At 37.0% G+C, this 27,447-nt stretch overlaps 3 protein-coding genes across 7 annotated transcripts in view; 1 reads left to right on the plus strand and 2 right to left on the minus strand.

Moving 5' to 3' along the window:
* LOC128510228 (solute carrier family 35 member C2-like) overlaps positions 1-18,935 on the minus strand; it is a 47,470-nt gene extending 28,535 nt beyond the window's left edge. The window contains exons 1-14 of one of the 5 annotated variants that reach the window (XM_053482359.1): positions 18,433-18,935; positions 17,333-17,485; positions 17,042-17,192; positions 16,611-16,674; positions 16,268-16,340; positions 15,015-15,183; positions 13,213-13,296; positions 12,867-13,042; positions 12,055-12,188; positions 11,580-11,600; positions 2,803-2,818; positions 1,705-1,738; positions 1,343-1,393; positions 163-267 (exon numbers count right to left, since the gene is read on the minus strand). In XM_053482359.1, the coding sequence (XP_053338334.1) occupies positions 163-267; positions 1,343-1,393; positions 1,705-1,738; positions 2,803-2,818; positions 11,580-11,600; positions 12,055-12,188; positions 12,867-13,042; positions 13,213-13,296; positions 15,015-15,183; positions 16,268-16,340; positions 16,611-16,674; positions 17,042-17,192; positions 17,333-17,443 (1,189 nt within the window). In that variant the 5' untranslated portion in view covers positions 17,444-17,485; positions 18,433-18,935. Of the gene's footprint in view, positions 1-162; positions 268-1,342; positions 1,463-1,704; positions 1,739-2,802; positions 2,819-3,790; positions 3,975-7,360; positions 8,071-11,579; positions 11,601-12,054; positions 12,189-12,866; positions 13,043-13,212; positions 13,297-15,014; positions 15,184-16,267; positions 16,341-16,610; positions 16,675-17,041; positions 17,193-17,332; positions 17,486-18,432 lie in introns of those variants that run through there. The other 4 variants (XM_053482357.1, XM_053482356.1, XM_053482358.1 and 1 more) reach the window with 4 other exon arrangements.
* Positions 18,936-22,428: 3,493 nt separating this feature from the next.
* On the plus strand, positions 22,429-23,286 carry taf13 (TATA-box binding protein associated factor 13). The gene is made up of 2 exons (XM_053483383.1): positions 22,429-22,565; positions 22,647-23,286. Exons 1-2 carry the CDS (start codon positions 22,487-22,489, stop codon positions 23,048-23,050), a joined length of 483 nt encoding a protein of 160 aa, XP_053339358.1. The 5' UTR covers positions 22,429-22,486; the 3' UTR covers positions 23,051-23,286.
* An 808-nt stretch (positions 23,287-24,094) lies between these two features.
* On the minus strand, positions 24,095-26,958 carry tnnc2.2 (troponin C2, fast skeletal type, tandem duplicate 2). The gene is made up of 6 exons (XM_053483381.1): positions 26,859-26,958; positions 25,829-25,880; positions 25,566-25,709; positions 25,029-25,143; positions 24,794-24,930; positions 24,095-24,658 (listed from the first exon to the last, which is right to left on the minus strand). Exons 1-6 carry the CDS (start codon positions 26,859-26,861, stop codon positions 24,627-24,629), a joined length of 483 nt encoding a protein of 160 aa, XP_053339356.1. The 5' UTR covers positions 26,862-26,958; the 3' UTR covers positions 24,095-24,626.
* Between the last annotated feature and the right edge of the window lie 489 nt (positions 26,959-27,447).

Raw genomic sequence — 27,447 nt, forward strand, 5'->3', positions numbered from 1 at the left:
CTGACCCTTGTCACAGCAATTTGTTGAAACTCAGATACTGAGGCCTACCTTGTACATAGAAAAAGAAGCAACGTGCATGTGGTAAATAGTGAAACATGGTTTATTCCTTAAGACCAATGTCTAAGGGATAGAGTTTAGAACCGGCCTGAGGCTTTTTCTCACCTGAGATTGGTCTAACTCTGACTTTGTAGCCTTGTACTGGCCCCTCAGCCTCCTTCCATTTCATCTGGAGCCGGTCCTCTGACAAAACAGTCAGCTTTAATCGGCCTAAGGACATAAAGATGCAATGAAAGTGAGCTAGGAAGCGGTGTTATCACAAATAAACAATGACAAACAGGAGTCAAATATAACAGTTCATGTAAAGGACAAAGCGTGTCCCTGCATATACAGACTGCTCAGGGACAAAAAACAGTCTGTAAATGTAAGACATGCGTGGGGAAAGAAGGTCATGGAGTGGGGTTTTGAGGGGCGATGCTCAGTGGAAATGCTTTGAGATCAAAGACATTCACAGCAACAATATCTCAATGCCTTCTGTTTGTCTCTCCACAGAGAGACTGTAAAACACTGGGCGTCTCTAGTGTTTCTCTCTTCTCTCTTCCTCCCTCAGAAAATCCCGGCTCAGCTCTGCCCTTGTCTTCAGCCGATCTGCATAATTTCCACATGCTGCCCTCTAACAATTCCCCCTTTTTATACTCATGCATCCATGTTCCTTGCTCTTCTACAGATGTTCTGGCATGCTCAAAGCAGGCTCTTTACTGTCCCGCAAGTGTACAGAGAAACAAGGGGCACAGGAAATCCGTTTCTCAAGGGGCTGAAGATTAGCACTGTGGATGAATTCAAATTCAGATTTTTAAAAAATTGGTACAGCGCTGACCTTCGGTAGCCTGATAGCTTGAAGGCCATTTTTTGTGTTATGTGTCCTTTTCTTTAGCAGGGAGCAGTAATAGGAAGAGGGTGGAGGAAGTCTGGGTTTTAATCACAGCTGGCCGAAGATCAGACACCTTCTAAGATATTCTTTACCCAAGTAACACCACCAACAGCCACTGAACCAACAAATTAAGAAGCAAGCATCATGTAGGCAGACACAGTATGTGAACCGCATAACAGGATAGATCCTGAAAAGAAGCATAATACTCAAACCACCCTTAGCTCCTTTATTTAAGAAAATCAAATGTTTTCCATTCTCTAGGTAGTTTCAAAATCCAAAATAATCAAAACCTTTACTAACTTTTCAGAACTCTCTCTGTCTCTTACACTACTCAATAAATGTTCTTCTAAACATCTAACTGTAACATAAATGTTATGGCTGATCTTTACTTGAGTTAAAGATAAAAAGCTCTACCTTGAGTAGAAACTCCAGAGGCCAGTATTAAAAGAATTATCCAAACGAGGGCTAACATTGGACATGGATAGAGAGGAAGACGTGAGAGAAGACCAGAAGAACACCAGAGCACTGTGGGACCTGCAAAAAAAGAAAAAGACACACACAATGAGGTGAGTAAAAAAGCAGGTGCTATACCAGGATGATCAAAGAGACATTGTAATACTTTAAAGCATGATTACTGTTTTGAAACTGGAGGCAAAAGATAACAAGGATTATAAAGTCATTTACCACACTAGCGTAGATTAAAAAGGTCGAGTTCTGACAACTTTAAGAGTTAGGATTAGACCTGTCCTATAGTACTGCTTACATTTGTGTATAACTAATTATCAGAGATTTTGGTATCACAGCAACAGACTTGATTTGAATACCAAAAAGTCAACAAAATCAACAAAAATGTTTCCTTTATTGTTTAGGTCACTGTTAATCTTCATGCAACAAGTATTGGTAACCAAAAATGTATTTGAAAATATATGAGAAATCATTGAGACCTAAAGAAGTCTTGTAAAATATGTGAATACTCTCTTTAGCAAGAATAAGGATAGTTGTGGCATATGAAATCTTTTAATGTCCAATACAATTCTAAATATTATCCCCCATGTAGAGACAATGGGATAAGAGTCCAAACAATGACGGGCTGGTTAAGAGAAAATATGGTGGGACAGTCACAGCATTCACATAATCAAACCACAGGACAGAGCAGAACAACACCATCTATTAGGAGACCCATTAAGTTAATGAGAAGACAGATGTAAACTAAACACCTGTTCTCTGTAGTGGTTAGAGAGCTGTGCACATTCATTCTCTGTCTTTCTAAACCTTTTAACTGAAACGTTTTAGTCCAAGGCCTGCTAAACTCTAGATGATAGAAAATAAAAGGCTAAGTGTAAAAAACTATTAATGTTTCCACACCCATTCTACATGTAAAGTTAGGAGAAGCATAAAATAAAGACATAAAAAAGAAATTGTCAATTAGAGCTACGTTTACTTTTAGTTTCTGACCCATATTTACTATTTTTAGTCATTAAAGTTTTAGAAACATACTTCTTGAAAGCCAGGGGCTCAATATTAAAATGATTATCGAGTGATCAGTTAAAGGTAAATGACTAACAGACTGGACAGTTAATTTAGGTACAACTCAAGTTGTAATTATTTATACTTAAAGTGCAATTTTAATACAATTAAGAAAGGTTCTGGTACTTTGACAACCAAAGGACCTCAAATCTACATATTAATACATAAGTGGTATGGGTCAAGGGCATGAAAAGCTGATGAATACAAAAATAATCATAATATATGATGCAACATAATATAGAGCATCGTGCAAAGTCCTCATCACATTGTTTTTTTATTATTATAAAATTTGTGTCGTGTAAATTTTTGAGTCAGTACTAAACCTATATCCAAACCTTACTGTAAACAATGTAAGCCAGGAAACTGACATAGGCAACTATCCACTTTCCATATATAGCATATATACATACCCACAGTCAAAAGTTTGCCAAAAGTTTCACCACATGTTTGGATTATTTTTCTCTAAAATACTAGAGATTTCCAAACTATATAATTATGTAACAACAATAACAACAACAACAGTCTGTTGTTATTTTAAGACAAGAAGGGAAGGTCAGCTGTTCTGGAACAGCACTTATAAAAACAGTACTGTCATGTGCATTTGCAATATTGTTAAGCACCACGATGAAACTGATTCTCATCATGTTCATTTAGGAGTTACCAGCCTCAAACATCACCAATAAACATCACCTCAGATCAGAGCCAATTATAAAAGTGTTACAGAGCATAAATAGCAGACATCTCAATATCAATGTGTAAAGAGGACAATTGCAGATTTGTGATGCATTCAGCATTGTTTTACAATGTAGAAAGAAATAAAAATCAGGAAAGACCATGGAATTTGAAGATGCATCCACACTTTTGATTGGTAAACTGCTGGGATTTGCATGAACAGAAAAAGAAGGAGCATCAGTCTCTACAGGGGCTGTGACTGTGATGCTCAGTAAAACTTTACAGCTATATTCCTGACAAACCTGCACAAATGGTTCCTGAAGCTGCTCATGCATTTATAATGTTTTTTAAATACAAAAAACAGCAAATGTTTGCTGTCATACATATTTTTTAAATATATATATATAATTGATCCTTCAGATTGAAATGTTGAACTTTACAGCAGTTCTCTGCATATGTACAGTATAATATATCCTGATCCCATCCTATAAGGCACAGTCCTGCTGTAAGAGCTTCCCGACAAGGGAATAAAACCCGGGCTGGGATTTATTCAGAGAAACATCGCGGAGACTCTTCATCCCTGAGGCAAAACAGACTTCTAACACAATCAAAAGAGTTTTCTCAGCAATATAAACCAGCAAAATCATCTGTATTTGGTTTTACCTGAAGCAGCAGCGCGTCGTTGTCCGGTTTCCTCTGTGCGCATTTCCCACGCGGACACACTCGCGCGCGCTCTCTCTCTCGCGCTCTTTCTCTCTCTCTCTCTCTCTCACACACACACACACACACACACGTTCTCTCTCTCTCTCACACACACACACACACACGTACACTCTCTCTGTCTCTCCTGCTGCGCTGCTGCTGGGACTGAACACGAAACCTGAGACGCCTGAACACCTTCCTCTCCTCAAACCTGGGCGTGGAAACTCTGGAGCATAATGTCCACATGACTCACAGGGAAAATGCTGGGATTTTTTAGATATTTTATTTGAACTAAGAAAGTTTGAGATGTTTTGTTCTGTCACACAGCAAGTCTTCACATGTTGCTCCTAACACTAGCTGGGAGTTTACAGGGAGTGTAGTGTACCTGGGGTAGCCTGCTGGTTGTCCATTCCCCACTCATGTACAGTATCTGCAGCAAAAGTTGATTAATTTACAATACAGTCCCCCTCAGTGGGAGGAACCTGGAGGAGGGAGTCAACAAATCTGCAAAACTTCATCTGGAGCATTCTCTCATCTGATCAGCTTCTTCATCCCTCATCTCTGTCAATGTGCTTATCTATGCAACCAGGGCACTGAATATATTATTATTATTATTATTATTATTATTACACATAACTGTTTTGTTCTTTTCCTGAATTGCAACACAAAATAAAGTATGGATTTTAGTTATTGTTGAGGAAAAAAACAACAACCACATAGTCCTTATAAACCGGCCAATCAAAAAAAAAAAAAAAAAATCACCACTTCATAAGGGTTAAATTATTGTCCTGCTGTATGTATTGCAATCAATTAGGGTGATTTGAAATTAAAACCTCTAATGACTGTGCTGAACCTTCACCAAAAGTTTGGTGAAGAAACATGGTAAAAAAAAAATAATAAAATCAACGAGGGAGATCACTTAAACACTTAGTAAGGATACAAGGTAAAAAAATAAACTGACAGTAATAGTCACAACTATGCTTAATTATGAAATTAAGAGCAATTGTACATGCGAAATATGACAAGAGATCACAGGATTAAGACCAAACAACTGTGTCCATCAGAAAACCTTTTTTGTGAGAGGAATCAGAAAAAAACTCTTAAATTTGTTAGAGAGCATAACGATTGGACAATGGAGTAATGGGAAAATGACATGTAGTCAGATGAGTTAAGTTTCATCCTATTCAAGAGCAATGTTTGTGTCAGAGTAAGAAGGGAAGCACATGAAGTGATGCACCAGCATGCATAGTGCGTATTGTACAAGCCTCTGAAGGAAGTGTTATGTCCTGGAGTTGCTTCAGTTGGTCAGGTCTAGGCTCAGCAAAATTATGTTGCAATAAAATGAAATCAGTTGATGACCTGAACATACTGAAGTGTATTATATCATTGAACTTTTTTTCTTTCCTGTTGACATAGATTCAAACTGTGAAAGTGTGGTTCTGGGAGTCATTTTTACATATTTTACTAACGAATTTGCCACCACGCTATGCATCATCATCAAAACCAAAGGCATTCAATAAAATCTTGGCATGTGCAACTTATTTTTTATTGTTCTGTCTATGCATTATACAGTAGTCTTAAGCAGAATCCTAGATTTATTTCCTAATTCAATAATCGCAATGTTTTTCAACATTTTATCTATTTTCATTTTGGATATATACTCCTTACCTTACCCACAATGTCTTTTGACTAACTGATATATTGTGCAGTGGGTTTAGGCATCGCTTTATCTCTATAGAGAGTAATGCAGCAGCACTTTAGTCCTTTAGTATGTTCAGCTTTCAGGGAGTTTGCATGTTCTCCCTCTGCTTGTTGAGTTTCCTCCAAGTACTTCAGTTTCCTTCAACAGTCCAAATACATGCACAGTAGACTAACTGGCATTTTCAAATTGCCCATATTATGTAAGTTAGTGTGTGTGCTTCAGTGCCATTAATGAATTGGTACCCCATCCAGGGTTTAGTCCACCTTGTGCCCAGAGTACCCTGTGAAATCTTCCTGTGATCCTGTACAAATAGTATAAAGAATGAACGAGAGTACTAATCTTTCCCATACCTTCATGCTTTTCATGTCATTGATCATTAACAAGCCAAAGTGCACTGCATTCTGAACTTAGAGTCCAATGTTTGCTGTCTTTTATTTCTATGTTTGATTTCTCCATGGAGCTGACAGGAAAATCTGACTGTTCTCCATTGTGCCTGGTCTATTGTTCCGTGATAATAGCACTAACAATGTTCTCCCATGACACTTCTGTGGCAGACGCTTGCTAACTTTTCGCGTAAAAAAAAAATACTGCACCTGACAAGAAAATTACCATTAGTCCTCACACACATTCCAATAAAAACATTTACTATCCACGTTCACATTTATCTTTCAAGGTAGTGTTTTCCTTTTTTTCTTTTCAGCAAAAAATTACCCTAACATGCACTAAGCATTTAAGAACAATATTCAGGTATGCTAATGCATTTATAATTCTTTAATTCTAACAGATGTAATAATACATTGCTCATGATATATATAGGACTTACCTTTAACTTCAGTTTGATGTTTGAGGTTCCCTACCATGCAATCTGTTTGCATTTCACTGATAAACCAGTGGAGGGCACAATACAGCTACTCACTGTGATGCAACAGTGGCTCCTGCTTTCTGATTTAGTTAAATGCTGAAATAAATCTTTTTTTAAATAGAAGAAAAAAAGGTATCACATCTGTAGGTGTGGCGTTTTAGGATTAAGTCAAAACACTCCTGGAATATCTGGCAAAATTCCCTTCACACTGGAATTTGTCCAGTAGAAAAACTTTCCTGCCCGAGGATATAAACAGAAGGGAAGCTAATCAGGACAAAGAGGTAGTTTTTACTTGCCTTTCAATTCATTAAACTTTTTCTTGCACTAGGCATTGAGGTGCTGCAGTCTGAGTTTGTTGTTTGTGTAATTGGTGTCAAAGGGAGCACTGAAGGGAGGGATCTAATTTGTTGGAATTTTAAGCTTAAACAGTTGACTTCATTCATCTGGCACCTGCTGAGTAAACTTAGTAGGCTCTTATGTGAACACATCTTTGGGACCCCAAAATCCCTTCCCCCATATATTTGGGTAGACAATTTAAAAGGTACTGCTATAAAAAAAAAAACAAGATATATAACACACAATCAGAACCCTGAGCTTTCACATTTACAAGGAAAAGCCCAAAAAAGTATGAAACATATTCACCCCAGAGACCCAAGTCTTAAAATATTTATTTTAAAGTAATTGACAAAGTATATTAAATGGATGTGTAGCATAGGAAACCTATGTTTTAATATGGTGACCTCCTTTTTACTGCACAAATTCCAAATAATGGCTTAAATTTAGAGATGACTCCGGTAAACCCAAGTTTAGTCAATTCTCATAGCTTGTGAATAAATTTTACTCTGTGAACATGGGTGTGCTTTTTAAAGGAATGTAAAACTGGTAGTAATTTAACCATCAACTCAAACTCATGGTGTGTAAAGAACAGAATGTGAGAAGCAGCCAGAGCAGAGCGGTTAAGGCATGATGACAAATGAGCCAAATCCTTTAATTGATTGCAATTAACAAATCATGACATCACCTAAAAATTAACCTTTCATATATTATTCTCGTGTAAACAAAAATATATAAGGCCACATGGAAACTGTCCTGAGTTTCAAACGGGAAACCTGGCTAAGGCTGCATGATAGAAATAAATAAATCACAAAGCCATGTGGGTTCCAATCTGATACTGTTTCTGTAATTTCTAAACATTCAACATAAAATGTGAGCAATTAAGATTTTTTAAATAACTAATTTTATATCTCAGTCAAGGAGCATGGTGAAGCATAGTTTTGGTCCAGTTATAGGGATAAAGCCTTAAATGACGAAGAGAAGGAAAAAAAACACTGCAAATTGGAAACACATTCTTCATATGAATGAACCATGCAGCCCCGGACCTGATCGCAGGCAATGTTTAAACGTCAGTGTTTCCCATGTAACAGACATCTTTGTTCCTCCATCACTGCTGATGTACAGAAATACACCACATGCTACTGTAAACAGGTCTCTAATCATGATCGGCCTGTGGGTTTCTGCTTTTTCTGCATGGAGTGTGTGTCTCACAGAGTTCTTACAGCCTCATTTTATTTTATCCCTCATCTTCTGCTTCAGAGCAATCATCTCTTGAGATGAGAAGAGGGAGCTCCATGTCTGGATTTTCTCTTCCTGGTAGTGATCTTAATGTAGATCCATTACCTATAGACAAAAAAAGCAATCCTGCTTAGGTAAAAAAACAAAGACCAGATCAGTGAAAACCTTTAAATATATTTAAAAGTGAAACAAAAATATCCGGTGGAAAATATTAACAAGACTAATGTTTGCGTCACAATTAGGGATATACAGTCCCGATCAAAAGTTTAAGACCACCTAAAAAATGGCAAAAAAAATCATATTTTGCATGGTTAAATCTAAACAAGGTTCCAAGTAGAGCTTCAACATGCAACAAGAAGAAAAGGGAGTGAGACAAAACATTTTTTGAGCATGCAATTTAATGAAAACAACGATTAAACTAAAACAGGCTGTTTTACAGCTGATAATAAGTTTAGGACCACAACTCCAAAAAAAACCTGTAAACTACACCCATTTCCTACCCTATTTCCAAACATGAATTCAGTACTGAGTAGTCCCACTGTTATTGTTGATCACTTCAAAAATTCGTTGAGGCATGCTTGATGCAAGTGTTTCCATGAGGTGAGTGGAAACATTTCTCCAAGTGGTGAACACGGCGAAGGGCATCTACTGTCTGGAACTGTTGTCCATTTTTGTAAACTTCCCTAAACATCTATCCCCGAAGGTTCTCAATTGGATTTAGATTAGGGGAACACGCAGGATGGGCTAAAAGAGTGATGTTATTCTCCTGGAAGAAGTCCCTTGTCCTGTGGGCATTGTGTACTGTAGCGTTGTCCTGTTGAAAAACCCAGTCGTTACCACACAGACGAGGGCCCTCAGTCATGAGGAATGCTCTCTGCAACATCTGGACATAGCCAGCGGCCGATTGACGCCCCTGCACTTTCTGAAGCTCCATTGTTCCACTGAAGAAAAAAGGACCCCAGACTATTATGGCGCCCCCTCCACTGTGGCGCGTAGAAAACATCTTAGGTGGGATCTGCTTGTCATGACAGTAACGTTGGAAACCATCTGGACCATCAAGGTTACATTTTTTCTTCCATCTTTGAATGTCCCATGTTTGGTGCTCTCTTGCAAAGTCCAAATGAGCAGTTCTGTGGCGTGTAAGGAGACGAGGTCTTTGAAGACGTTTTATGTTTTTGAAGCCCTTCAGCCTCAGATGCCGTCTGATGGTTATGGGGCTGCAGTCAGCATCAGTAACGGCCTTAATTTGTTCACAGTCAGCCAATTGGGTCCTCCGGCTCAGTGCTGGTGAAACTTTTTTGGGTTTTCCACTTTTTTGTTCCATAACCCTTAGGATCATTTAAGAAATTCCAAATGACTGTCTTACTGCGTCCCATCTTAGCAGCGATGGCGCGCTGTGAGAGACCCTGCTTATGCAGTTCCACAACCTGACCACGTTCAAAAAGGGAGAGTTTTTTTGCCTTTACCATCAGAACGTGTGACTACCTGACAGAAAATGACACACAGATTTGCACAGATTTGGCATTTTAAAGGCATGTGGTCCTAAAATTTTGATCAACTGTAAAACAGCCTGTTTCAGTTTAATCGTTATTTTCAATTAATTGAATGCTCAATTTTTTTTTGGTCTTACTCCCATTTCTTCTTGTTGCATGTTGAAGCTCTACTTGGAACCTTGTTAAGATCCAAACATGCAAAATATGATTTTAAACTTTTGATCAGGACTGTATTAATAGTGATATTATTAGTATCAGTATTGTGTATCTGGCTGATAATACTGTACTCAACAAAAAAACAAGTACTAGATGCTTGTATCAGTGCAATGTTATAGAAGGTAACATAAGCAAATGTACAATGTCACACTAATGATTAGCTGACAGAAAGCAACACCAATCTAAACACATTTGGTTATCAACGATTGGAGCAAAAAAAAGAAAAAAAAAAGCATGACTTTTTGGCTTAAAACAAAGTGACAATTACAGAAGACTTTACTGCAAGCACAATAATGAGAATCTTAGCTGCGGCAAATCATGTGAATGGTGGAAACGGTTTAATGAAGACTGTTTTTCTGTGAACAACGATGCCAGTGGCTCTGAGCCCACTGCAGCTCTTCTCATGATCATTCAGCAAGTGGAATGCATGATCCTTGAAAATCGAGGAATAAATTGTCACCGACTTACAGAAGGGACGCCTGTCTGTGGGAACTGGACACACAATCATTTACAAACATCACTTGCACATTACATGACCTCAGATGGGAGTTACTGCCACATCCATCCATCCATCGAGTCCTAACCTCACTACAAGCCATTTCCAAATGTTTGGGCAATTAAATAAGTTGCTGGGACATGAGTCTGGATATGATGCAGGCAGCCTGATTCCAGCTCCAGCATACTGTGAAAACTTTTTACCTTGATGGTGTCCAAGCACCAGTGAAAACCTGGGATAAGTACATAAGTTTAACAGGAGATTATATATTAATAAAAATAGTTATTTACTATACCCGTGTTGTGTTATTCTGCACAATCAAAAATTCCAGTTTCACTTAAACACCCCTTGTAGTATCTTAAACATATGGCTGATTTTATCAGATAAAATGAGCGCAAGGTGCTATGAAAAATGTAGCTGTGAAGTGCACATGCAGAGAAAATGTCAGGCAAAAGAGTCTATACTTAGCAAAATATTTTTTTGCACTTTGCACTCACTTTAAATGACCATACTTGTCGATATTCCCCTGCATGCTCAGGTCGAACACTATTAAACATATATACACTCACCTAAAGGATTATACTAATACGGTGTTTGACCTCCTTTCGCCTTCAGAACTGCCTTAATTCTACATGCCATTGATTCAACAAGGTGCTGAAAACATTCTTTTCTCATATTGATAGGATAGTATCTTGCAGTTAATGGAGATTTATGGGATGCACATCCAGGACACGAAGCTCCCGTTCCACCACATCCCAAAGATGCTCTATTGGGTTGAGATCTGGTGACTGTGGGGGCCATTTTAGTACAGTGAACTCATTGTCATGTTCAAGAAACCAATGTGAAATGATTCGAGCTTTGTGACATGGTGCATTATCCTGCTTGAAGTAGCCATCAGAGGATGGGTACATGGTGGTCATAAAAGGATGGACATGGTCAGAAACAATGCTCAGGTAGCCTGTGGCATTTAAACAATGCCCAATTGGCACCAAGGGGCCTAAAGTGTGCCAAGAAAACATCCCCCACACTATTACACCACCACCAGCCTGCACAGTGGTAACAAGGCATGATGGATCCATGTTCTCATTCTGTTTATGCCAAATTCTGACTCTACCATTTGAATGTCTCAACAGAAATCGAGACTCATCAGACCAGGCAACATTTTTCCAGTCTTCAACTGTCCAATTTTGGTGATCTTGTGTAAATTGTAGCCTCTTTTTCCTATTTGTAGTGGAGATGAGTGGTACCCGGTGGGGTCTTCTGCTGTTGTAGCCCATCCGCCTCAAGGTTGTGTGTGTTGTGGCTTCACAAATGCTTTGCTGCATACCTCAGTTGTAACGAGTGGTCAAAGTTGCTCTGCTATCAGCTTAAATCAGTCGGCCCATTCTCCTCTGACCTCTAGCATCAACAAGGCATTTTCGCCCACAGGACTGCCGCATACTGGATGTTTTTCCCTTTTCACACCATTCTTTGTAAACCCTAGAAATGGTTGTGCGTGAAAATCCCAGTAACTGAGCAGATTGTGAAATACTCAGACCGGCCCGTCTGGCACCAACAACCATGCCACGCTCAAAATTGCTTAAAACACCTTTCTTTCCCATTTTGACATTCAATTTGGAGTTCAGGAGATTGTCTTGACCAGGACCACACCCCTACTGTAAATGCATTAAAGCAACTGCCATGTGATTGGTTAATTAGATAGTTGCATTAATGAGAAATTGAACAGGTGTTCCTAATAATACACATAAATCTAATTCTCAAACACTGGTCTGACAGCTGACCCCATACAAAATACTTAAAGCTATCAAAATCATATTGTTGGTTATAATTAGGTTAATTACACTGTTGCTATGGCATGGATAATTAAAGAAAAACAACAAAAACAAACCTTTGCTGTAGTATGTCTTGAGACCTACATGTAGAGATATACCCAACAGACAAACAACAAATCCCAGCCAGTTTATTGTGCTCATTTTGTCTCCCAAAAATTTCACTGCAAGCAGCAAAGTGCACACTTCCTGTAGAGGGGAGAGAGAGAGAGAGGGAGAGAGTTTGTGTTGGTCCATTACATAAATTCCCAATAAAATGCAATTACATTTATGTTTGTAACATGACAGAATGTGGAAAAGCTGAAGGGGTATAAATACTTTTGCAAGGCACTGTATGATTAACTTGACTTTAATGTGGATCTTCTGTGTGGCAAAGTTGAATAACATCAACATCATATGTTGAAGCTTCATTATACTGTTTGCACACATTACATGCAAAGGAAGAAGCCAATAAATTCCAAAAGGTAACATATTCCTGGGTATTGGTCAACAAAAACTTGAATTTGAGACTTCCCTCCTTAACCAACAGCAATAATATATGTTTGAGAATCAGACAGTACTTTTAAGACGTATATTCTACAGTATGCCCTTGCAACAAAATTTACATTTTACTAATAACAGTAAAACCAATTCCAACCCTCTAGCTCTCTCCCTCTTATCAAATGAAAGCTACTTATGAAAGAGGATGGATAAACACATGCTTCCTACAGGACAAGTGCAGCTTGTCCTGTCTTTTTAAATTGATGCGTTACAGGGCATCTGCCTACTTAAGCATAAATAAGCTCTTAAGCGTTTACTGTTTTACAAACAAATTAATTGCAAGGAAAAACAAGTATAACACTAAATCAAATAAGTGTATGTGCCCACCTTAAAGATGCCTGCTATGGACAGAGTAAGGCTGGAGGTACGGGAGACAAGAAGGAACTCAGAGAAACCGAGTCCAAAAGCCAGTGAACCTCCCGCAAACAGAGACAGGAGAGAGTAGAGCAGCGGATGGAGCTCACTTACTCGGAACATCTTCTCAGTTGTACTCAGGTTCAGTCCTGTTCTCACACACAAAGTCAAAAACACACAAAGCCTGTGATAAACTGAGCTTTAAAGAACAGTATATACTGGGGCTGTACAACATTTTAAAGATGGACACTATATGATATGATATAATATAATATAATATAATATAATATAATATAAACAAAAAATGAATAAGACATACCCTCATTGAACATGAAAAGAGGAAACAGGCCCATGAACATGAGGGGCTGCAGGTGATACATGGTGTCTATAGGGTTCTGGAGACCTGCATTGGGGGAAATGTAAACAACATGCAGATAAACCTTTGACTTAAAACTTTGTAGACCAAATCTAAAGAAAATCCCATCATAAAATGTATTGAATTTGCTGTAAGCTGCAGAGTTAACAGCAGAACAACAGCATGGCAGTGTCAGGGCTTGAATTTTTAAACTTCTAATCCACCCTGAACAACTTTCCCACTAAACTTGTTAGACAATAACACACAATCTTTAACGTTATCTAAGATTTAAGCTATTTTGGTAAAAAAAAAAAAAAAAAAAGGATAATATACATGTTGGCCCATATTAATAGGATAGTATCTTGCAGTTGATGGAGATTTGTGGGATGCACATCCAGGGCACGACGCTCCCGTTCCACCACATCCCAAAGACGCTCTATTGGGTTGAGATCTGGTGACTGTGGGGGCCATTTTAATACAGTGAAACCCTAGAAATGGTTGTGCGTGAAAATCCCAGTAACTGAGCAGATTGTGAAATACTCAGACCGGCCCGTCTGGCACCAACAACAATGCCACGCTCAAAATTGCTTAAATCACCTTTCTTTCCCATTCTGGCATTCAGTTTGGAGTTCAGGAGATTGTCTTGACCAGGACCACACCCCTAAATGGATTGAAGCAACTGTCCTGTGATTGGTTGATTAGATAATTGCATTAATGAGAAATTGAACAGGTGTTCCTTATAATCCTTTAGGTGAGTGTGTGTGTGTATATATATATATATATTTATTTTTTTAGCTAAATTTATTTTCTTTTTTAAGTATATTTTTGGTCTACCATTTCTATCACATCTATCTTCTATCATATATAATCATAGAAAAAGGCTGCAATTTATTACAGGTAATATATGCACAATCATGAATTTCTGTTTGACATGAATTTGTCAATTATTTAAATATGTAAAATTTACACAGAAAATACAAATTCATTTTGCGTTAATTAAATATTGGCAAGCATCATCTAAATGAGATCATTTAAACAGTTATTTAGTGTCAGACTAAATAAAAAGTGGTACATTTAATAGTTAAGTATCGCAGTGCGTGTCAAAATAACTACAATGTGATATATATTTTTTTTAATCGTGCAGCTTTAATTTCTACCTAAAGGTACTTGTAGCGGCTACTCTGAAGTTACCAAACGCTGCTGAGAGGCTAAAATAAGAACTCAATGCATTTGCGACACAACGATAAAACATCCGTGAGGCAAAAAGGTTTTATTTACTGTACAGACTGATCGTATCAAGTTTTGTTGTCTTATGTTGTCTTACGTTGGTCAACAAAGAATACATCGTCCTTGCTCACTCCCTCTCCACCTAAAACATATTTATTTAGCTCTAATTGCACAGGTGATTATTATTCTTAATTCACGTAACCCGTGACTCTCCGCCACGAACATGTGACACAAACAAAACACATTACCCTTTTTCATGTCTACTACAGTACTGATGCAGCAGGACTTAAGTCCAGTTATTTAACTGTCAACTAACAAATAAGCAACAGACATGCTAAGCATAGCACAAATATTTCAAAATTTTAGAGTGGATTTGTTCTTTAGCCACTAAGACACATTTTCCCAATAATTTATACTATATTAACTTAATATTTTTTTTTGTATTATATATATTTTTTATATTATTTTTCTAGCAGCATTGTTCATGCACAACCAAAGCTTCACATGCTTTGTTCGCATACGATTTAAGTCAGACTCACCGAGCTCTGCTTTCTGCATGAGGAGCTGTGTAAGGGTCCAGCGGATCCCACCGATAAAAGAAGCCAGCAGGACCATGATGAAGCCCTCCAGGTTAAACTGAGTGGACTTAAGTGTAAACATAAATAATCCACCAGCTATCAGCAGAACTACCAGAATCAGGAAGGGGTTCTTAAAAAAAAAACAAAAAAAAAACTGCATGACCTAACTAATTAAACACAAGTCATGTCATGTCGTCACAAGTCAAACACAGTGCATGCATTTAAATCAACCTATTGCCCAGGACGGATAAGGGATACTGGAAGACTTGATAGTCCACTGACTATTAAATACAGATGTTACTATATATCACTTTTGTAGGAAGACCTTCCTCCCCCAGTGAATTCCAAAATGCGTTGCTATTTACTAGAGATGAGGGGAAAACTCAAGTCAATTACGTATCGCGATTCTTTTGTGTTGCAATTCATGTATCCTTACACTATCGCTTTTTAATTTCATTTATATGGTTTAATTTAATTTAAAGTGGTAAAATGTTGCAGTTCCTTTATAATCCAACAGGTTTAAACTATTCACACATTAGCAGACAGAATGGCATCCTGTGGTGTAGGAGGAAATTATTTGCCAAGTTTGTTAAGAAATGTTAAAAATCTGAAAAAATAAATAATATGAAATTGGGATATTTTAAAAAATCTTAATACAAATCGGACCAACACTTAAGCATTGTGATATCACAGCAGGTGGTCCAAGGTGATTCCCATCACTAATAATTACAAGGATTTTTTCATATGTAAAGAGTCTTGAGACTGTTAGTTGCTTTAATTCCTGCTCATGTACTAAGATATCGCTATTGTCAGGCAACAAAAAGATAAATAGTTAGCTTAAAGTAGTGTAAGGCAATCCTGAATAATTAATTAGAATTGAATAAATAAATATACATATACACAGAGTTATCCAAAAAAAGTATATACAAAAAAAAATAATAATAATAATATATATATACACCCCCTTCTGATGATCGCATGATAGCATCAAAGGATGGTGCGACTACTGACATTTTTGGAGGAAACATAATACTAAACATTGCTTCCATAATTTATAAACATTCAAGTAAGCTGATGTGTGTTAAAATATATGAGCCTTCACCATCCACAACTGATAGCATTCAAAAATCATAAACTGAGCTGCAAATCTTAAAAAAAAAAAACAAAAAAAAAAACAAGAGGCCACATTCTGAATACATTCGACTAACGCTCACCGGTTCCTCCAATTTAAAGAGCAGGGAGAAAAAGAGAATGAACAGCACAGCTGAAGACTTGGTCATTGTGTATCTGCAGGAAACACAAATTCATGAGATGGTTTTAAAACCCATGTATATTTTCAGTCATACATACTAACCTACATCAATCACAATGAAGATGTTACATAGATTTACAAGATAAGTATAAACAAACACCCAGCTTAATGATATGCTAGATGAAACCAAATCAGACAAAACTAAGAAAATCACAATGGAAGTATCACATGCACAATTATTCTGACTGGGCGATCCTTAAAGTCGTATTTCTGGTTATCACTGACCCAGCACAAAACATACTCACAGACTGATAGTGATGAAAAGGAAGCTCCAGTTGGATAGTCCAATGTCCAAAGCAGTTGCCAGTGCTGAAAGACAGAGCTAATTGATTTAACCAGCCTGCTTTGACTCAGTGACTGTGTTAATATGAACACAGCCATCATGTTGCTGTTGTTATTAAGCTGTATGCACAAGGGCGTAAAATAAGTCCATTAGGGAATTAATGGTCACCTAAAGAATATATGATATTCAATAAATATTAAACCATATCCTTTATACATTGCTTATAAATTACTTAACAACTCCAACCACACAGTCAGCATGGACTTTAGTCTAGTTTAAAACCTTAAAATGATTAGACTATTTATCTTATCACACTCACCTCAACTGCATTATAATCAAGTGACTAAAAAGAAGAATGACATAAAAGGCAAAGATTATGTGCCTGTATCCTACCTGTAGGTGCCACCTTGTAAAAGTAGACCTTCCAGCCTAAAGTGACTCTAGGCTTCCGTGTCCAGCACTGCATGAGACACCGTGTCATCGCAGACAAACAAAATATGACGATGAGATGGAACAGGGTCATGAACAAAGGATAGTGGAAGTCCTATGGACAACATGAACATAAATATGAATAATCTACAGGAAAAACAACAATTCCTAAGCAACAGAATACAATTACAGTAAGTGTCTTAAAAGGATTGCAACATAAGCTCGTAGAAAGACATGCGTAGTATCATGCCTTACCTTCATAAGCCATTTGTTGTAGAAAGTGATCCCGATAGAGAAAGCGTAGTAGAAAAGGACCAGGCCTACAGTGCGGAGAGACCGACAGATGACGGACACTGGGCACACCATCCTGAACGTCTGCTCACATCCAGGCAGCAGTTAGAAGACTAACTAAAAGAAATAGGATTTTAAAGACCAGTAAGTAAATAGCAATTCCCATTACACCGAGTTTAATAATAAGAGTCAGCTGCACATGTTTAAATGCTGTTTACACTTCACTCAAGTAATAAAAAGTATGTCATTAGCATTAAATATGACTAACAACAGCTAAATGTATTATTAACAAAGTGAATTTTCCAACTGCAGATTGAAGGACTTGCCAGACAGGTTTATGTTGAGTATTGGTTTTTGTAAATGTAGGAGGAAATGTTTTGTTTAGAAAGAGTTTAAAATATTAAAAAGTGAAATATGATGCAATTTAGTGCTTCACAAAGACGCTCACACACCCTCCTCACTCTCACACACCCTCCTCACTCTCACACACCCTCCTCACTCTCACACACCCTCCTCACTCTCACACACCCTCCCGCAATTAGGGAATGCCAATTATCCTACTCTACACGTCTTTGGACAGTGGTTGAAAACCACTAAGTACCCAGAGGAAATCCACCAAGCATGGGAAGAACATGCAAACCCCACCTCACACAGACCTGAGATAGAGGAAATCGAACTTAGACCCTGGAGTTGAAAGGCCACAGGGCTAACCATCCGTGTTGTCTGGTTTATTGATAGATATATGAAAATATTAATAATATAAAGTTAAAAGAAAAAGCCAAACTGGAACTTAAAGAAAACTTAACTGTAAGTGAGATGGTGATAATAGTAGCAATAATAATGCATTATTATTATTATCATCATCACATTATTTACTTTGCAATTATCCCAGAAACATGGTATTGTGTCTTCGGTTTTAAGTAACTCTCAAGTACTGCACTTTATGTTAATTTTTTTTTTTTTTTTTCTAAATGAAATGGACATGATCAGAACCTGATGCCTCACACCTTAAAGACTGTAAAAACAGAACCTTATAACTATAAGGACAGGAAATGTTAACATACCTTCTGTGCTAATCCACCACTATCACAGCTGTGCGACAACTCTGAGAGCAACTATTTAAGTAAATATTAGCACTAGCACAGTGCAGGAGAAACCCGTGTGTCGAGGCTCAACACTGACACAAGCTGGTTAATCTGCTGACAGTAAAAAGGTCCATTTATATCACAGGCAATAAGAGCAGCTCCTCTATAATACACTCATTATCAGGTCTATAACGTGTCTCTGTCTGTGCGGCTGTGACTACATGTAAGTTCTCCTACCTCACTTTCAGCATTTTCCTCTCCAATGGGGGGAAAAAACAGGTTGCAGCAGAGATACTAAGTTACCATAACTGTTCTCTAATTCCCCGTGTTAATAAACTCAGTCGCTACATTCGCTTAACTCCTGAAACTCATTTAACGTCCAAAGCGCTTCAGACTTCAGCCATGTTGCTCGGGCAGCAGGTACGCATGATTGACGTGTCCAGTCACGTGTCTACGCGCAGTCTACGTGCACACGATTGTGTGAGTGTTTTACATAGTTTTCTTTTTATACCCTGTGATAAAATAATGACCACAACAAACTAAAACTAAATATTACAGTAGACGGAGCACTAAAAAAAAAAAAAAAAGGAGGATTATTTTGTCCTTGAATTTTTGCGTGTTGCCAGGTCCGCAGTTTTAAAAGAAACCGCAGTGTGACTCTCTCTCTCTCTCTCTCTCTCTCTCTTTTCTCTCTCTTTTTTAAATTAAGCAGCATTATAAAATGGTAAAATTATGTACACATTCTGACACTTACTTAATTAAATAAATAAACTTGAAATAAATAAGTATAAATAAATGTCTTTACAAAATAGCAAATTAAGAAATAAGAAACAAAAAAATGTCCTTATCTCACTTATACACAACATAAAGCTTTTAAAACAAATACCCACTGTAGGTAATGTATGTATGTTTGAAGAGTATAAACTATTTCGAATGTAAGATATACTTTACAGTGTATTCATATGCCCTCCAAATGGCTCAGAAGATAAAGGAAAACAACATTAGAACATGTACAGTACAAGAGGTCTCACTTTACCATAAACTGTGTCCAGCAGAACAAATGTAAGAAACTTATATGTTATATGTTTTAGCCTCTAGCTTATTTGCTAATTACATATGCTAACATTGCAATATTAACTAAAACAGCTAAACTTAACACAACTTGTTTCCTCGGGTTAGACGTTGAGTTTTGCTGAAATGTTTGTCTGTTTTGGCAGACAGAAAAGACCCTGCATTATGAAGCTGTTCTTTTGTAAGCAAAACATGCTTTGTATAGTTTGAGGCCAGGGATGTTCATCCTCTTCTGTTGTAGTATTGGGACAGATGCCTCTGCTATTTTTTTGTTTTCAGTCCCTGTCTACCACAGCTGAAGATTAATTTTTTTCCTGCTATGCCGCCAGTTTGTGTGTGGTCATGTGACTACATGTGGTAATTGTTATTGTAGTTAGAGTAGTGGTTTTTCTTATGGTAAAAGTAAGAAGTAAGTAAAAGTATGGTAAAAAAAAAAAAGTATGGTGCAGTAAAACTACTCATAGAAGTATTTTTTTACTAAGTTACTCACGTAAATGTAACAGAGTAAATGTAACTCGTTACTACCTACCTCTGATCAGGGGAAATTACAGTAGGGATAAGGTTTGTTTTTTATTTATGACAGCACAGAGTATTTATAAAGTGTTAATTAGAGATAGGGGGGAAAATGATCCACGTATCACCACACTGACTCCAAAATAAATTTCTTACATTTATAATGGGGATCAAGTAGTGACCGTGACTGGTGATCAGCCTATCAGCCTTAGATATGAACGATTCTGTACTCGAAAATTGTTATGCCGTTACATCATCAAAAATCATCTTCTTTGAATTCTGTGAGCGAATTAGTCTGAAACCCATTTATTGCATACTCTTACACAAGTCTCAAAATGCCATGAGCGCAAATTAGTCGAAAAGTACATGCATTATGTCGTCGCAAATTTTAAGGATTTCACCAAAAAACAAACAACTTTGAGTGGAGAAAAAGCAAAAAAGACAAACATAGACAGATGATTCTGAACCCGTCAGGCAGACAGACACCCAATGAATTTCCCACCATAAAGTCCTCAAAGTCACCAACTTCCTTATTTTATATGGGTTTACGTATATACCTGACAATTGCTTCATCGTTCCTCCTTGTTCCTTTGTTTGATTTAATTTTTATTTAATATTCTATAGGTATGTGTTAATTTGTTCGGCCTAGTGATGTGGTAACTCCAAATTCCATACTTTTCTCCCTCTTATTTCATTTTCACTTATTATTTATTCATATCTGGGTTGGTCTTATTGAGCCTACAAAAACTAAATTCTCCTTTTTTCGTTTTCGAAGAGAGTTTGGTTTGTTCCTCTTTTCCTAACCACAATATCGACCACTAGTGCTGATGCCTTAATTTTTCCATCGGTGAAAGTTTTAAGATTGTTCTAAGATGCGTAATAATATTATTCTTGATTTCCTATTTTCCTATTCCTTTCCCAACAGTCATGTCTCAACTGTCCTTAGTATGCTTCAAGTTAGTGAAATAATTTATTTACTTATTTGAACTTTTTTCTTTTATGATTTTAAGCTTACATGTAATAATTAGTAACTTAATTACGGTTAGGATAAATATAATTTTTCCTAACCGCAATTTTTTCAAAAGCTTGATTACATTAGAGAATGTTATTTTAATTATTGTTGTTGTTGTTATTATTATTATCATTATTTGTCCTGATTTAAAAGACTGATCATTAAAAATTGATTTACAGGATAATTCTATTCTTGAATCATAATTTGATCATTAACCTATATGATTTTAAACATTGACATTTGATGTATACATATATAACTTAGAAATTTTAGACATCATTAATGAATTTTGGTTATGTAGTGTATTATAATGTGATATAGAGGGATTGTAGTAGTAAGGCATAGTAATGAATTTGTAATTGATCCCTTTGTTTTTTAGCTTTAAAAACAGGAAGTCTGGCCATCTGTGCCCTGTGTCCCAAAAAAAAAAACAGAACTGAAAGTTATCTCTATAACTTTTCCTAAGCGTCTCTGTTAATCTTAGTTTGGCAAATCTTGACAACAAACTTTCTGCACTTTTCCATTACACTTTGTCTGCATTAAAGTACCTTATTTTTTCCTCTCTGCGTGTACGGTATTCTCTGGTTGCGCTCTTGTAGAGTTTTCTACAGTTTTCTACTTGATTAAGGTTAGAAAAGGAGTATAATAATATAGAATAAGAAAATTAATAAGTATTATTAGTACATTGTTAGTTTAGATATTATACTAGGTTACTGTATATAATTTTTTGTTGACATTATTGTATTAATCTATCTTCTCCTTCCTGTGTATTTTCTACTTCCTCAAATTGCAGGACCTGTTTTTCTCTAGAATAATTCTTTGACTGAGGCCTTCTGGGTATTGGACATTGGCTTACTTAGAGTACTAAATCCCTAAAATATAATAGAAATTCAATAAAATTTTCCACAATTTGAAGCCCTGTGTGCCCCCACATGCTCATGATTAAGTTGAGTTTTTAAACTTTAGAGGCATTTAGGGTGGTACAACTTCACTGTTTTTATAATCCTTTAGGTAAACTATTTACAACATTATTTGATTTACAATACCATTGAATTTTGAATTAAAGCTTTTGTCTTTGAAGTTAGTTTGTATTGTTTTAATGCTGCTAATCATTAAACTTTTTTTTAAGGTTTAAAACTGGAAAATGTAAAATCTAATTGGAATATTTATAAAATCATGATACTTACAGAATCGCAATTTTACCTGAATATCGAATTACCCTAGGCACTGTATTGTGATCATATTGTGTCGAGAGGTGATGTCCCTAGTGTTTATACACTTTTTTATCAAAACAGTTTTTTAAACACGCTATAAAAAATGTTTAACTCTGTAATAATTGTGAATGTAGTTTATATCTTCTACATAAACAAGCAAACTTTAGCCTGAGGATATTTGTAGTCTGGTTGGGGAGGATTATTTATACGCATACTTGGCAACATGCGTTCAACCGGAAGCCGGAAGTTCACCCAGCGGCTGTTTGTAAGCCCGCTTTCAAACGTGTTGATACAGATATTTGGTAAGTACTTTGCTTTTACAAACAGCGTGTGTGTTATTTATGCAAACAACAATTGATTGAAGCGCTCCATATTTCTACCAGCTCGTGATTTAAAGGCTCCTGATTGGAAAATGGCGGAGGAAGACGACGATCCCGGTTTCGATGAGGAGTTGGATGAAGGCGGAAACGGTGTAGACACTGGTCACGGCAGAAGGAAGAGACTTTTCTCGAAAGAGCTTCGCTGTATGATGTACGGCTTCGGTGACGACCAGAATCCGTACACGGAGTCGGTGGATATCCTGGAGGACCTGGTGATCGAGTTCATCACGGAGATGACCCACAAAGCCATGTCCATCGGGCGCCAGGGCCGCGTTCAGGTCGAGGACATCGTCTTCCTCATTCGGAAAGACCCGAGAAAGTTTGCGAGGGTGAAGGATCTGCTGACTATGAACGAGGAGCTCAAGAGAGCCAGGAAAGCCTTTGATGAGGCTAACTATGGCTCCTGAACGGCCATGTACAGTGTTAGAGCTGTGTTTGTCCAGCAGCTTCATCATACTGACTGTAAACTGATGAATGTGCTGCAGGGATTTAGTTCATGGGGAAACTTTCCTTTTTTTTGTTCTTTAAGGTATGGTATACTTGAAATATTTAGTTCAGAAGTGATCTGCATAAGTGTTGTTGTTTTTTTTTTAAAGTAAATCAAAAAAGCATGTATGATGTAATAAAAGTTTGCTTTTTTGAATGTCTGACTTAAATGTTTTATTGAATCATTGATATTAATTTGATATAAACTGGTACTGATAAAGATTACCATATGCAACCTACATTTAAAATAAGCTACATGTATGTATGACGTGTGTTTTTGCTGCCTTTACATTTGCTCCACTGGCTGGCATTTTTATCCGAATTGAGTCACAGTTAAGACAGCAGCAGCTGTGTGTATGAAGTCTTGTTCAAAAACCCAACAGTGACATTCTAATTTCTTAAACACTGAACCATTAAGGCTTCTCTAACGTTAATTTCCTTAAATGAAATTCAGTCCATGACTTGTGTCTACATCTATGAGGGTGTTTATTAATGGAGCCTACAAAGCATTTATTTATATTGCCTAGATAAATGATGCAAGTACACGTCAGAGATTAAACATAAAGATCCTGCTTCTGTTACCAAAGTCAAAACGTGGTGACTGCAATTCCATGTTGGTGATATCTTCTGTTCTTAAGATCTTCCAGTCACATTGGATGAAATATCAAAATTCCAGAAATAAAAATGCAATAGCTATATATGCCATAAGTAATACATAGAAACAACATAGAGTAAACTCATAACACAGGGTTCTGTCTTTAAATTTAGATTAACTTATGATTTTATGGATTGTATTGGAGTTCATTAGTTTTTGGCATGAAATTAATGGCCACGTGCTGCAGTCCAGTAAGTCAAAGAAGACCCTGAATATGAATTTATATTCATTGGAAATACAGCAGCAACCATTCATTTAAATAACCAGTAATCTTAAACTTTATTTGTTTCAATGACACTGGCAGAAGAAAAAAAAGAAAAAGAAGCTTTATTGGCAACCTCCTCAAAACAAAGACTTACAAACATCAGACCAACTTAATATGAGCATGTGTTTTATAATTTTTTATTCTGTTCTTTCAAGCATATGTTTAAATATGATGATGTATAAGAGGTTTTAGCATTGGTCTAGGCAGCGATAACAAGCTGCTGATCTAGTCTAAATGTAGACTAAAACGCCCAGCCATGTGCGGTCTACCACAGTATGAGCTTTTGATCTATTTTGCAATTGTAACATAATGGTGCTGCAAACCACACACCACTGCTTGGCTCTTCGGCTCTTGCAGTAACTTGCAGGGTTCTCCCTGGAGCATAAGCATCGTGTGTTGCACCTTAGCAGACCTTATTCGGGTGTTCGTCTGTATGTCTGTTGAAGTGGCTTAGTTGTCAAGATGGATGATGAGAGGCAAAGGACCAGATGGTAAAGGGTCATGAGTGAGTTTTAGGGGATAGAGTTGAATTGACAGGGGGGGTCAAAGGGTAGAGGAATGTCCATGAGTCTCTGTTTTACTGCACATTCTCCATCATCTTGAGGAATTCTGGGGAACAAATGAGCACAACATTGTTAAAAGATTACACGTTCAAACTGATAAAACCTCATACATCATTTATTCATCAAGAGTCTGGAATACACTTATCTTAATAATACAATCATTTAATACACAACATCTTACCATCAAAGTCCAGCATGCCATCAGAGTTTTTGTCTCCCTCCTTGAGCAGCTCATCGATTTCATCCTCCGTGATAGACTCCCCAGTGCTGCGGATGATCTCAGCGAACTCATCTCTGTCAATGTAGCCATCGGCGTTCCTGTAAGCAAATAGAAAAAAAATAAGAAAATAAGATGCTGGAAGATATATATTTTTTTATTTCTACTATGAAGAACACAGTTGTATTAGAGTACATACTTGTCAAACACACGGAAGCATTCTGCCAACTCTTCCTCGCTCTTGCCAGCCTGGTCCTCCTTTAGAAGTCTCACCATCATGACCAAGAACTCCTCAAAGTCAATGGTACCGCTGCCTGGGATTATACAAGAGATAAATCTCTATCAGTATCCAGAACAGACAGAATTTTTTACAATGTTTATGTAGTGTCTAATTCAAAATTCGACAAAAAATTTAATGAATAAAGATGTATGTAAAAGCAGTGACTTTTCACTGTTTGTTACAGTTATGGAAATCACATCGACCATTATCAAACCTGTATTTAAGTTATTAGCCTGACTGAATAGTTATTTAAATTACATGGATTAAATAACACTATAAAATAATATCACTTTTTATTTACTTTATACAGTCTGTTGGTAGAAAGGCCAGAAATAATAATAATAATAATAATAAAAATAATAATAATAATAATAATAAAACACTGCGGGTTGTGAATAGTGGATCAAACGAATTTCCTCCACCCTAACAAAGTTGAATATGTCTGATTGTCCTCACCGTCCTCATCGACCTCCTCAATGATTTCATTCAGCTCCTCTCTGGTTGGATTCTGGCCCAACATCCTCATCACGGTACCCAACTCCTTGGTGCTGATGTCGCCGCCACCGTCGGTATCAAACATATCGAAGGCAGCTTTGAACTCTGTTGTTAAACAGGACACAAAAAATAGGATTATTTGCAATCATCAATTGAAAACACACACACACAAATATATATATAGGCTACTGTATAGGAATAATGTGTATTGTTTTCCCACTCACCGGCGAGCATCTCCTCGCTCAGGTAGGAGCGGGCCTCCTGTTGCGCGTCAGTCTACAAAACGCCATGACAGAATGTTATTAGTATTATTATTATTATTATTGTTGTTGTTGTTGTTGTTATTATTTCTTTCTAATTAATCGATCTATTTTTTGTATGTGCAGGAATCAGCTCACTGCAGTAAAAGCGACGTGGGGGGAAAAAACACGACACTTTATTAAAATACGCACCAAATAAACGGCTTTTTAAACTCCACATGGCGCATCATCACATAATCACTGCATAGATTATTCACTTGAATAAAAAAAATAGTTTCAAGATTTGTCTGTTTTATGTTTAAAATCATTTCTCACTTTAAAATGCTTTAATATGATTTTTTTTTTGTTTGTTTGTTTTTAATGTTTAATGAACTATGCTGACTCAACAGCTATAAAACTACTTCCAAGCAGTTGGTTAAACCATCTTGCTATTTTAGGGATCAACAGGTTTTATCTCCCTAAGTTTGTGCCTGTACATGGCAAGACCGAAACTGAACTCCTGGAATGTGTCGCCTAAGCATGTCACCCTCTCACACACCAAGTTTGCTGACCCAGGGCAATCCGGATCATGTGGCATCTCGGCATCAGTCTTCCATTCTGCTTGATTTTTAAAATATATTTCACTGTATTATGACCACAACAGAGCTATAACACGAATATATAATTTAAAAGTCACAATTTGCCGTTTTGCAGTTTCACAAATTCCAATATGCACTACACGTTGGAAAGGAAAAAAAAAAAAAAAACATCTGGCTAGAATATATTTAATTTTTTGAACATGCCTAACTTTAATCATAAAAGAATCCTATATGTATAAAGGTAAATACAAACCTATATTCAACGTCAAATTTTCTTTAATCAAATCACCTTTTACAAAATTTATTCTTCTTCTCAATAATTTACATATTTAAAAATATATATTTTTACATTTTGGCTATAAGCCATTAGCAGCATATTTATTTTTGTTTCATGCTTGAGTCCTGTGATCTCTTACCATGGTTGTGGTTTAGTTTTTTCCCCACTATTATCCACCAATCAAGCCCAAAGGAGTGGTCAATCCGCGTGCACCTCAACAGATAGACTAGACGTCAATGGAGAGTTCAGACACACTTTAAACAGGTCGGCTGAAGCCACGCCCACCGGCCATCCACGACCATCCAGATACACGATGTTGAACGCCTTTCCGAAGCCACGCCCACCACGGATGGCCAGAATTAGAATGTTGAACTTTTAGGGTTCTGAAGAACCTAAATCTAAATCTGAATTATAGGGATTACATGGCTGGAAGAAAGTTCCACTTTTAATAAGGATGAAATACAAAAACCTTAAATGTTTTGGACAAAGAGAGAAAGCGATGTGTTAAATAAGCAGCAAACGATAAATAAAAAAGTCAGATGGTTGTGATAAGAGTTTGGAGATGCAGTAATAGCTTGCTTGTTCCCAAGTCACAGAGAAGGCCTACTATGCTATCCAATGGTAACTTTTTTATTCATCCATTCATAACTGTTTTTCTCTGGCTAGGGTCACAGTGGATCCAGTGCCTATCCTGGGAGCAGGCATACAGACAGTGTGAAAGTTACACG

This window comes from Clarias gariepinus, chromosome 22 (genome assembly GCF_024256425.1).
Source record: "Clarias gariepinus isolate MV-2021 ecotype Netherlands chromosome 22, CGAR_prim_01v2, whole genome shotgun sequence".
NCBI classification, from domain to species: domain Eukaryota; kingdom Metazoa; phylum Chordata; class Actinopteri; order Siluriformes; family Clariidae; genus Clarias; species Clarias gariepinus.